Raw genomic sequence first — 12,260 nt, 5'->3', positions numbered from 1 at the left:
GTGTAATTGTAATAGTGAAAAAACTGACTACTGAAGAGTAAAACTGTGTTTTCTAGAAAGTTATACTCATTCTCTGTAAACTCTGGTTTCATTCAGTTTTCTACCCACCTGGGTCATGCAAGCACTTCTCAGACCAGGCTAGATTCTGATTCTCCAGTAATCGTCAGTAGCGCAGCTGCAGGATCTGGTGTGGCGTCAACTCAAAAACTGGTAACATGTTAAAATTAACTTTTTTTTTTTTTAAGGCATAATTATAACAAATATCAGTTTGGGTATCGTTATTTCTGCATTTTTCAGAGGAACACAAGTATGTAGTTGAGGAAACTGCCATAGATGTTACATAGCTGAGTGAAGACACTAGCTTGCAAATGCTCATTAACGTTACAGAAACCCATTTATGTTAGAAGCAATTTTAAATTATTTTTGGAGGGGACGGGGAAATGTGGCAAAATGAAGACTAGAAGAGTGCACATACACTTACGTATAGCACAACAGGAACAACTGGTGTTTCACATGATACCATTCTGTTATGGAAAGAATATGCTTTGCTTTAGCATCCTGCTGTTTGAAATGTCTTTCTCATTCCCCCTTCCATATTTGTTGCTAAACTGTCCTTTTTACTTTTCTCCACTGTCTTCTGCATTGCTCTCCTTTCTTTCTCCCATCTGATACAGTTTGCTACCAGCTGTCAGAGAAAGATGCAGCATTTTACTGCACGGAAGCTTTTTTTGTATCTGCTATGTCACTGCTAGAAAGGCTTTCCAGGGTGATGGAAGCGCCTGTAGCTGTCACTCAAGTATGCAGCCAGTAAGCAAAGCTAAACTATCCATGCTGCTTCATTTTTGTCAAATTAGCCTTAGTCCCCTCAGGATAGAAGTCACTTGCTCGAAATGCTGTCTCATACTTAAGAGTGGAAAAAGATAGAACAAAACAGGTTGCAACTAGGTGGAGCAAATTCAGTCCCATATAACATAACTGGATTACCTGCAACATCCCATGTTCCGTTTAGGCACATGGCTGATAAAACTAAGCAGACATACTAGACCACTGTAAATATTGTGTTTAGAATTTTTTACCAGCTAATACTTAATTTATTTGTAGCCTGTGGCAAAAGTAATAACATCTGCTCAACAGAAAGCAGGAAGAACAATCACTGCTCGAATCATGGGCCGAGCTGATATGGGACAAAAAGACAGAATTTATGGTAGTTTAGCCGTGATGGGAGTTGCTCCACCCATGAGTTCAATCATTGTTGAAAAACATCATCCAGTCACTCAGGTAAGTCAGAATTGTGCTTTAAACAGTATTCTTATTACAACACATCTGGTAGTAATTTAAAGAAAAATTACTATCGTGAAAAGGTATTAGACAAGGCTAAGACTTGAGGCCTGTTTAGAATAACAAACAGCACTGTCTTTGGGCTGGGTAGAAGGTACTGGTGAGGAGAGGGAGTAAATACTACCACTTTAATCTATTTGTCTTGTTTCTGTAGTAATTATTTCACAGGTATCTTAGTCTTGGCCATCTCTTTCTTGGACAGCTCTTCCGTGAGTCTTCCACTTTGTAGAAGTGGTCAGTTGATACAGCAATGCTTGGTGTCATCACCATGCAACCACAGTTTAAAGACAAGCTTCATGGTGTATAGCAGGAAGAGTGGTAGAGGTGGTAGTGGTAGATAGCAGAGGTGGTAGAGATATAGATTAGCCTGACAGGCTGAGTGTAGCAAATTATTGAGGCAAAAAGTAAAACCCCTGTCCAGAGGCAATCAAATTTGTTAAGCCTGCTGCTTGTTGTATTTTGAGTCCTACTCCCCCATCTATCCTGAAGAAAACACTGAAATAAGTCCATTGATAGGGTATGAAAGCAACATACAAGAAGGCTATAAACAGTGGCCTAAATGGCCTAGGCAATTGCTACACTCTGAGACCAATCTGAGCAAAAAATTGTTTTAACTGGAGGTGTATGAAACAGTCGAAGGTTTCTTTAATATATATTTTAACATGTAAAGTAGGATCTGAATTTTCTCTGTGCTATCCGAAAGTCCAGTTTCTCTTCAGTGATACTGCTAGAACAAGCAGAGCTACATCAGGTCCCTTAACGTGAGCTGGAGATACTGATAACTGTCTGTGTGAGGGATGTTCTGCTTTCAGTCATTTTGTGTGGTGAATCGGAGCCCTGTGGCAGGCTGCACATAACTTTTGACAATTTGGGCTCCTAAGCAGAAATTAATATTTAAATTGTATGTCCTTAGGGGGTTAGAGGTTTGGTGTGAGACTTCTTTCATTAAGAACAATTTCTGGATTCAGATTTTGTGATAAGTACCTGAACTACTGTACCAAAACCTGACTTCTAAAAATGTAATAAATGTGACAGTCCCAGAGATATATTACATGTGTTCTTTCTGCAAACAAATGCCTAAGTGGAAGTCAATCAAACTGAAGTATTTCTCTTTAATTAAGAATGACTACTGTTTATTGCAGTAAGGTGGCTAGTTTTGGGGGAGAAAATTCATTGTTGTTAAATAAATGCAAACCTTTTCTTTCAGAGACGAGAGACCTTTCAGAGACTTCCTCATAGCAAATACTGAACTTCAAAAGGAAAGTTGGCATGATTAAATTAGCAATACAGAGGAAAATTCTGAACAATTTGGTAAAAAAATGAAACAAACTAACCTTGAAATAAGATTGAGGTGATAAAAGCTTAGGGTATCTAGCTAACTGGAAGTTTAGCACTTTATGTTCTCAAAAGTATACTACAGATAAGGAAGGAAAAAAATTACTCATTCTGTTAAAGTACCTGGTTTTTTTTTTTTGAGAAGTGTATTTCAGTTTGCTGGATTGCACATCTTTCTGTTTAAACTACAGCTCACTTATAGCTATTTTAATGGGAATTTTTTTGTACCATTAAGTGTTTTGATGTATCTGATTACTTTTCAGCAAACCATATCCCAAGCCACTGCTGCTAAATATCCTCGAACTGTGCTCCATTCTTCTGGTTCTACCACTGTGAGACCTGCAGGACAAGCTGGGCGAATGCTTCAGGGCCAAACTCATGCCAGTGTTCAGTCAATAAAAGTTGTTGACTGAGTGAATATCTTTCTCAGCAGAGGGGGTTTTTACCAAGGTACAATATAAACCTCTTCCCAGTCTTTTTAGATTTGATGTATTAAGGCCTAAAGTATGTATCATGTTTTTACCCTTTTCTGAAAAAAAAATTTTTTTAAGTAAAAATGCTTTTATACTAAACATCTGGAGGGGAAAAAAAGAACCTGAAATGTTCTACCTCCAAATTATTTGAGAACTTATTTTATTAAGATAAACACTTTTTATTTAAGGAATCTTTTGCACACTTTTAAATAAAGGATAGAATGTGATTTTTGTCTGAATCTGCTTAGTCCCAATGTTACTAACATCTACTTTAAAGCAAAAATTAATTTTTGTTATATATGCTTTTAGTTGCTTATGCAACCAAGTGTAGTTGACATGCATTTTAATTATATCCTACAACAGCATACCTATATGAAGAATTACAGGGTGGTATCTTTCATACCCAGGGTGAGACTTGGGCCAGGTGAGGTACCGAGTCCATCAAATTGTTAAACATTCTCATTTTCCATTGCAGAACTTGATGCATACCTGTCAGTATCTAAGAATTTGTTATCTTAGATCCCTGATTGCAAAACCTGGGGATTTACCAGTCTGTTCTTCATATTTTTATGATGCTCTGCAGCCATGTCAAAACAGGCTACATGCAAGAGGGCAGTTAGGTGTAAGACTTTAGGCTAAGATACAGATCATCTTTTTAGTACAAACAATAAGATTCGGTACAAAATAATGCTAGCTACATATAGACAGACAAGGCAATTCAATTATTCCATTACATGAGAAAACTATTGCTATTTTGTTATACAGAAGACTACAAAGATAAACATTTTACATAATTTTTCACATATGAAATATATTCAATAATGAGAAAACCTTTAAACATGTTCAGCAAGACACTACTAAATATTAATTCTAGACATGAACAAGAAATAGGTAAATAATTGCTAGATGTGTTAAGCATTAAATATCAAAAGTTCTTTTTGAATATGTATACAAGGTTGTGCCATGATAGAAAATTCTGCAGCCACACAAGGTTTTAGACATGACATTTTTGTGTATTTTCACTACATAAATCAAACGCTGAAGAAGACAGACTTGTGCTAATCCTAATACTAATTAAACAAGAGAAAAACCCTCTTCAGATAGGAACACTATAATCTTAGCAAGGCTTAATAAAAACCTGAATCCCAGATGAGGCCAGGTGCCAACCTATTTCTGGACGTGTTGATTTACACACATAATTTTCACTTACTAAATTTAATTTCTTTCATGTAGAAAATATCTCACTTGCATTTCATGTCAAACACAAAATAGCTTAATTTGCAGTTCCAATACAGAATTAGTGTTTCAATGTTAAGCCAGATGTAGAAATTGTAGGGCGGTAGTTCTTGCTTAGCACCCAGCCATTCACTCTTAAATTCTTTAAATTATTGTATAGCAAGCATAGGAGAAAGAATTAACCAATATTTCAGGAGTGCAAGTGCTTCTAGCTTGGAAAAAGTCACACAATTCCATCTGGCATGCAGTTCCATCATATATGCTATGGTTTATTGATGAAGTCACGAAATCGCGCATTTTCTGGAGTCCACGTCAGTGCTACTTGCAGCTCTGATCTTCTCTGCAAAGTAGGAGAAGAAAATGCTTGCTTTTTACAGGGCCAGACTAACGTAACTGAAGGATGGCCAATCACATTTCAACCATGTTTGCAGGGCAAAGGAGGGAAGCAAAGTTTGCACATTTTTACCTTCCTTCAGAAATCTTAAGTCTCGCTTAAATGCTTCTCCTCAAGCAACCTCACCACCCAGCAAGGGCAGTCCCAGAAAGGAAGAGAGTGTCCTCCAGCTCCGCCAGGGTCACACCTTCCCACCACCAGCAAGGACCTCGGCACCACACGATCCTCTTGCAGAGGACAGTGTATGTGCTCTGTAACAACTTACCAGCTACAGGTTGAAATCCTACTTCCACCAGGTCTTCATATATATGCTTGACGGGATTCTGATGAGCCAGCAATATACCATGTAACCATATCAGCAACATTCTGTTTCCATGTTCCTTATAACTTTTTATCCCTGTGCAATACACAAAGCATTTGTCTGTTCCATAGCCTGGAAACAGTGTATTTTGTGCTTTTGCCCTTTTAATGTTCCCAGAGGTTTTAAAACCTACTCATGTATTCTTAGTTCCTTTCTCACCTAGAAGCAGAATGAAGACTGAGACTTACAGAGGTTAAAAATTAAAACAAACAAAAATTCTAGTTTTATCCTAAGGCTACTGTAAAGGGAGGAAAAAGCTAATACAGCTTAAAATTATTTTTTTCCTTTCATTTTTCCTCAACATGTGGAAATATACCCTGGAGTAGTAGTAAACAAGTACAATGCATGCTGTAGAAGTATTGCTTTCCCAGCACTTGAGATGCCTGAAACCATAAACTGCTGTTTCATGGCAGCTGTGAAGACAGAGCAGAGCATGAACAAGATCTTCGGGTGTCACGAGGTTCCCCAGGTCCTCATTTGCAGCATGACCTGCAAGACTGTTCCATGCTGCTTACTGCTCCTGTTTTTGATATCCAGAGATGAAGGTTCCTTCAGGCAAAGGGAGAACAGAAGGGGCCTGTACTTCTACAGCACCACTTCCCAGGAACGAGCAACAAGGCTTGTATCCATTCACTGCTCTTTTTCATAACTTGAATAAGAGCACTGTGCCCAGTGTGTATCTGTGATGCTCACATAGTTTAAAAAGCAACTCTACCATGTGGTTTTTATAGCTCATATATTATGTCTAGCCATTCAGATACTGTTACCTGTCCATTGTTCTTCAATAGCTTTAATTTGTTCATCCGTGAACTTCCAGAACAGGGCCAGTTTTTTCCATTCCTGGGGTTTTAACTGTTTGTATGCTAGATTCCAAAGGGAGAAACGGATTTGCTTGGTCTGTGTACTATGATCTTGTTTGAAGGATAAGCCGAAGTCTGACCCATCATCACTATGAGCTATATGTTCCTGAAAAAAAAGCAGATGATAAATTCTATAATGAAGCTAGGAACCTTTGCTTAGTGAGCAGTGAACTCTGTGTCCTGTACAACCAGCCATATGTAGCTACTGACAAGTGATTTGCTCTCTGCAGGTAAAGGAACCGTGTTTGGCTAGTAGAGCTCTTCGGAAGTTGTCTTAGCTTGGGTGGTTTTATTACAGTCTTAGAACAGAAACAAAGCCCTCCTGTGTCTATTGCTATGTCCTACTAAGTTAAATGCAAAATAAACCACTTTCTCTGGCACTTGATACACAACAGCAAATAACAGCAAGTAGCACACCAGCACAGCTGTGCTCCTTGGCTCTATCTACTTTATATGTCACATTTTGAACATGGTTGGGTTTCAACCAGAGTTCTTACTCTTTCCTCTTGCTTCTCGAAGTACCAGCCTCTCCCTGGGAAGAGGCTAGGCACCATCAGCGTGGTGCTTGTTCAAGCTGTTCCCATCTCTGCTTGGCTGATGCAGGCACTACCAGGTCATTCAATGGCAGCATGAGCCATTGGGTTTAGCATGCAGAGCCCTGTTTAGCAAAGTGTCTAAGCACCAATAAGCACATGCATGTTGAACCTGGATCTAGTTCTATTGCCTGCATGAGCAAAATCAGATAGAAACCAAACCCACAAGCTTTTTACCCTCCAGATTAAAAGTGATGTTGCTACCGTATGCATGGCTCACCTGAAACAGGAGTGATGGGGTTGCTTGTTGTTTGGGCACCTCTGCAAAAGCCGCATCTAGCAGTGATTTCAGGCCTAGCTGAGTGGTGCCCAGGGAAAAGCCTCATTCCTAGTGTAGGTAAGCTCAAACTACTTTTATATTTCATTTTGTTTGCATGCTATTCCTCTTTCAAATCAGTCTCCAAAGTGAAAAATATCTTCAGGAAGTTGATACAAGATTAGAAAGCAGATATTAAGCAAAAAAGGAAATGGCAGCATGCCACATTTTAAAACATGCTAAGCATAAAATACTCCATTCCAGAGTAAATTCAGAAAAATACAACAGGGTTATTTCATAACCTTATGAGAGTCTTGCAAGGAAAAAAAAAAAATCTTAGTTCAGTAGCTAAGCATTGTTGTATGTTTGATTTAATTTTTCTTTTGCAGACTTATTTCATGCTTCCTGACACATGCAAGGTGAAGTTTAGGACATTCTGCAGGACAGTTTCAGGCTCTCCCTGGTTCAGTGTTTCTCTTCTGAGGTTTAAAAAAACAAAACCAACAAAAAACCCACAAGCAGACAGACCAACAAACCCTCCCCCTTTTTTCTCCTCCCTTTGCAGCACAACTTCTGTTTGCCGTTAATTGTGTGTCTAGGCAATGGTAGGGTGGGACAGTAACAGCAGCCCTCAAATCCAGTCAAAACCAGCCTGGGCAATGATAGGGAAGGGTTGGGTAGAAGCAGTAAATAGGAAAAAGGGTAAACAGAGAGAACAAGACACACTCATACACATTAGTATCATGTGCGCTTCCTCACAGCAACATGACATTTCCTTTTGTAACTAATGGCTCTTCACGGATGATGTCAGCTCCATGGAACAGAAGGACAGTTCTTACAATAATGGTTCAAAATGCTGTAGTTTCATATATGGTAACACCACCTCAACAACATCATATTCCATAACTGTAAAGATCTAAGCTGCTCCCAAAGGCTATGCTCTTAGCTTCAGGTAATGGGATACAAACACTTATGTTTCTGTTTCCCAACATCTGTGGAGCTCTTGTAGAAAACTGTCCGCTTAAACATCTTTTCTTCTCCTCAGGCAATTCAGTAAACAATGCCAAGAGGTTAGGAGCATTACAGGCTCACTCCTGTCAGACTTGTCATGTCTTCTCTGGCAACAGATAAATTCAATTCTAATTCCCCTTTAAGACAAAAGAAATAGTAATGTACCTGACAACTCCAGGTGAACTGATGCAAATCAAATATGCATAACACGGGGAGTTTGTGGAGGTGTTTTTCATGATAATTAATCTAGATCTGTTATTTACCAGCACAATGCCCTGTAAGATTAAGTGTCATGGATTTGGACATGCAGGGCCAGAGTGGGATGGTAAAAGACCAGCTAATTGATATGCCTGCTCTCAGGCAGGAACAGTATGCTTATACAGCCCCAGGAGGCACTTGGCTAACTTGGCAAAACAAACACTCCCTAGCAGGAAGCAGGAATGAGAATGAAGTCACAGATTTGTGTGGCAGCTCAGCAATGAGAGCGCAAAAGCTAGCAGTCAAGTGAATTCCTTTCACCAGGCCCCAGTTTGCTAGCTCTGGTGCTTACAGAATTACTTGCTCTAAATAAATAAATTGTGTTAGCATCTTCCTTCTTGCAGGTTTTATGATGGATGCTACAAGAGATGTCTTTTACTGCTGCACCAGGACCAGTCTGTAAACAAACAGTGTATTTGCGAGAGCTTGGGGATTGTAAACTGCATTGTGTCAAAACCCAGCAAATTTAATCAATTCTCAGGGAGCCCACATCAACTTATGGCTCCAAACAAGAAAAAGTGAGCAAGCCAATACAAGACTGGTTTATGGAGCATTAATATGCCCTAAAATGAACCTTCACCATCCTATGAAATACCTCCCTTTCATCAAGTATGTAGGTATAGCAGGTTCTTTGTGGCTCATTGCCACAACTGTCATTGACAGAATAAACTTTCTCAGAATTCTAAATGGTCCCAGTTAAGACCCTGTGACATGAGACATCCTGAATTTTCAAGACCCATTTGGGCTGGGTCTGAATTTCAAGGGACATCTCTAGAATGCAACTTACCAGCAGCCCAGCTCGAAATACTCCTTTGATTTTAAGAGGTACTAAGCTTAGCTTTTCTTGTTCAGACACTTACCACCTGTAAAGCCCGTACAGATTCATAAATGAAGTGGGATAGTCAACGTAGGCCAAAATAATTGTCATCTACACTTTAACATATCTGACTCTCAGCCCTTTAGGGAGGGCCATCACTAAACAGCCTACATTTAAATAACAACTAGGGAAAGAAGGCTAGAAATTCAGACAATCTGAGGTCAATCTAAGCTGTGTCCTTCACACTTGTTGCCTGGTTCTTTCCCATTTCATTGATTGCGTTTTATAATTAGCACACATAAAACAGAAGAGGGAGCTCCTGCCAAAGCAGCTGAGCCCTTACTAGCAAGGTAGTGACAGACACTTGCATTCCTCCATTTTTCAAAGAGATTTTGCTGTACCAAAGGACAGAGGGTTCAACGTGGATTCAGGTCATCCCAGCCCTGATGCTGATAGCACAGCTTGAATTTGGGTCAGAATCTCTCTCCACCCCTTTATCTCTGTGTGTAGAGCACGATGCAGGAAAATGGTAAGGTCTGCCTACAATTTTGCAGCTAGTCAGGAATAAAACCCAGATGGGGTAGAGACCTTCCCATTCCCAATCCTAACCTCAATTTATCAAGGCCAGTCTTGCAACCCGTCAAAAGGAACCACCTCAGGCAAAAGGCACTTCAAGATCAGAATCAGCTCTTCTACTATAGTTATCCTCAGTGTAATGAAAGATGTCTCTTACCTGTTTTGTGGCATAATACCTTTCTGCTTTAATGATCATATCTACAATGAGGGCGTGATTGCTCCTTGATGCCACAGCCAGTGCAGTTTTTCCATGCTGAAAGCAGAGTGTGTATCAGAACATTATCTCATATGTAGGAGGAGAAGTATATCATAGAAGAAACACAGGAGCTTTGTTTACAGAGCCCTATCCCTTTTTTTCAAGAAAACTTACTGCTATAATTTTATGGCTTCAGAGTAGCTACAATCAAAGTTCTATGCTTTGTATGAGTTGTACCCCCTCAGCCCAAATGTGGTCAATTTTTTCACCACACTGAACTCCCCCTAAAGAATTTCTGGTGAGGTACAGCTGCTTTCAGAAACCTCCTGCACTCAGACTGCTGCATACTTCATACCAGCTTGTGCTCTCCTGTCACTGCTTCCAGGTTCGTGCAAGCCCAGGCATCCATAGGCTGAAAACTACCACAAATACAGTCCATTTCCATGGTATGGTTAAACTGGCATTTCAGATGGATAGGCTGGCAAAGTTGGAAAGCTCCAAGTTTAAGGGCAAACCTGCGTATTGTTCTGGATTGTAAGAGAAGCTGGCTCACAGAATGAAAAGAAGGTGTGGGAATGACTTTCTCATGATAACCAAAATGAGCACAACTGAAGGTGATGTTTCACAAGTAGTACAGGCAAAGGAATTAAAAACCATTGCTTTAATTCCAGCTGCAGAGGACTGCTCAGTCTACCGGAACCCATCTCTGCTATCAGCACTTCGATGCAAAGGCATCTTGGTGGCTCTACAGAGTTCTCTCTGCAATTGTCTATTTTCAGCAGATTTGTGCTGAGTGGAACTGCCTCAAATTTAAATATTCAGGGCATTCTCCACATATCAAGTGCTAGGCATTCTAGAAAATTAGACCTAAAAGAAGCCAACCCCTTAATTAGAAGGTTCAGTAATTAAATTATAAGGCATTTCAACTCTCCAGCTATTATAAAGTTCCTTAATATATATCTTTTGCATTCTAGCTCCTGGCTCTGCTCAAAATCATCCTAATTAGCCTGTTTTTAGAAAAGCATCGTATTGGAAGCTAAGGAATTTACATTTCATAAAATCTTTATAGCATAGACAAACTTTATATGTGAAGAGTCCAGAGACCACAAGGGCTCCTTGGGTCCCACCTCTGGAAAGGTGCTTTGCATTTCGCAGGGAGGTGGAGGGGGTGGAAAAAGGGGGTGTTTCTGGCCTCCTGTGCTAGTGCAGACACTGCTGGCATCCTGTGCGCACATGTAGCATGGCAGTCTTGCACACAGGGAACACTCCCTGCACTATCAATCACAAACAACGACAATTATATCTGCAGGTGGGAGGAAGGAAGAGCTCCCGAGAGAGCATTTCCTGAGCTGTAACAGCTTGCAACTCATGCAGATGCATGACATGTCCTGGAGACTGAGGACTCTTGCTGCTGGAGCATGGAGGGCAGGAAAACACTGTGCAATTGAAGCAGGCTCCCCTTTTTCCTGCCTACTGTTCGTTAAGGACGGGAACATTTTTGGCATCTCAGCACCAATTCAGTTCAAAGAGGGCTGTACTTGAGAACGTTCCCAGTGGCGGCATGGCCTCAGGGGTCATGCAGCAAACAGGCAAGGGAAAAGCTACTCCAAGAAATAAAACCAATGCAGAAAGGTGACAGAACTTGTGCTGGCTCAGAGCCATATTCTCATAACATGCCCTGAACAGTCAACACTGCTGTAATAACCAGGGTACTATCCAGCCCAAAGTCTTGCAGGTGCTTAAGGTCAAAACAGGCAAGAAGAAGTAATTTTCTGTGCCTGCCCTTGGAATATGAATAGGTAGAGACAATTTTCCAATGGCTAAGACACTGTCTAAACTGGGCAAGATTTCATTCTGGGTTAGCCCATATGAGAACTGCAGCTCTCCGGTTAGCTTATGACTCTGAATGGGAAGGCTTAACTGCAATGCAGCAACTTACCTCAGCCTCCCAAAACACACCAACCGTGTCACCCACACTCAGAGCTCTAAGCCTCACGTCAGGCTAGGGAAAAAAGAGATAATCCTAGTCTGTTAAGCTTTACTCCTCATCAGGACGGCTTTGTGCATGAAAATTACTTTTGAAATTATTAAAGGGCTAGATTTTGCTCATGATAAACATCAAATCTGTCAATTCAGTCATACAGAAAATCAATATAGTGGTAACAGTATAAAAAAGACAAGCTCAATCTTGCAGTAATTTAGCAATATTTGTAAAAACTGGATTTGGTACTCTGTCCTTTCAAAAGCACTTCCCCAGAGACTCTGTGCTTTGGTACTTCTTCCACCCATTGCCATTCTTGCCTCAGTCTTTCCAGGCTGAACATCAGCAACAGGGTCTAAGCACCCACCTGAACGGCTCTGGGACGGCTTCTCGGGGATGCGGCACCATCATTTCCCGATGGCCCAGAGTGCTAAAGGGCAAACTCACCATCGCTGCAATTAGTGAAGCTGGCAGTACCTCTGCCTCTCCTGGCAGTGAACCTGGCTGCGGGTGCACAGTTACAACAGCCACAGGCTGTTTTTCATTCCGTAAGCCTAGTCCTTTTTTCCATCAGA

The 12,260-nt window shown here is 40.5% G+C and overlaps 2 protein-coding genes across 6 annotated transcripts in view; one reads left to right on the top strand and one right to left on the bottom strand.

The window, feature by feature from the left end:
* Window positions 1–3,373, top strand: part of POC5 (POC5 centriolar protein) — a 30,479-nt gene extending 27,106 nt beyond the window's left edge. For all 4 annotated transcript variants that reach the window (XM_030005268.1, XM_030005271.1, XM_030005270.2 and 1 more), the window contains 3 exons: window positions 97–210; window positions 1,102–1,278; window positions 2,937–3,373. In XM_030005268.1, coding sequence (XP_029861128.1) covers window positions 97–210; window positions 1,102–1,278; window positions 2,937–3,086 — 441 coding nt within the window. In that variant the 3' untranslated portion in view covers window positions 3,087–3,373. The remainder of the gene's footprint in view (window positions 1–96; window positions 211–1,101; window positions 1,279–2,936) is intronic.
* An 85-nt stretch (window positions 3,374–3,458) lies between these two features.
* The window catches only part of ANKDD1B (ankyrin repeat and death domain containing 1B), a 31,360-nt gene continuing 22,558 nt past the window's right edge, over window positions 3,459–12,260 (bottom strand). The window contains exons 12-15 of one of the 2 annotated variants that reach the window (XM_030005266.2): window positions 9,666–9,761; window positions 5,905–6,103; window positions 5,042–5,173; window positions 3,459–4,722 (exon numbers count right to left, since the gene is read on the bottom strand). In XM_030005266.2, coding sequence (XP_029861126.1) covers window positions 4,664–4,722; window positions 5,042–5,173; window positions 5,905–6,103; window positions 9,666–9,761 — 486 coding nt within the window. In that variant the 3' untranslated portion in view covers window positions 3,459–4,663. Of the gene's footprint in view, window positions 5,174–5,904; window positions 6,104–9,665; window positions 9,762–12,260 lie in introns of both variants that reach the window. The other variant, XM_030005263.2, reaches the window with a different exon arrangement.

The sequence above is a fragment of the Aquila chrysaetos genome, chromosome Z, assembly GCF_900496995.4.
Source record: "Aquila chrysaetos chrysaetos chromosome Z, bAquChr1.4, whole genome shotgun sequence".
Taxonomy (NCBI): Eukaryota; Metazoa; Chordata; class Aves; order Accipitriformes; family Accipitridae; genus Aquila; species Aquila chrysaetos.
The sequence above is the reverse complement of the archived record's forward strand: the minus strand, read 5'-3'. Positions and strand labels throughout refer to the sequence as shown.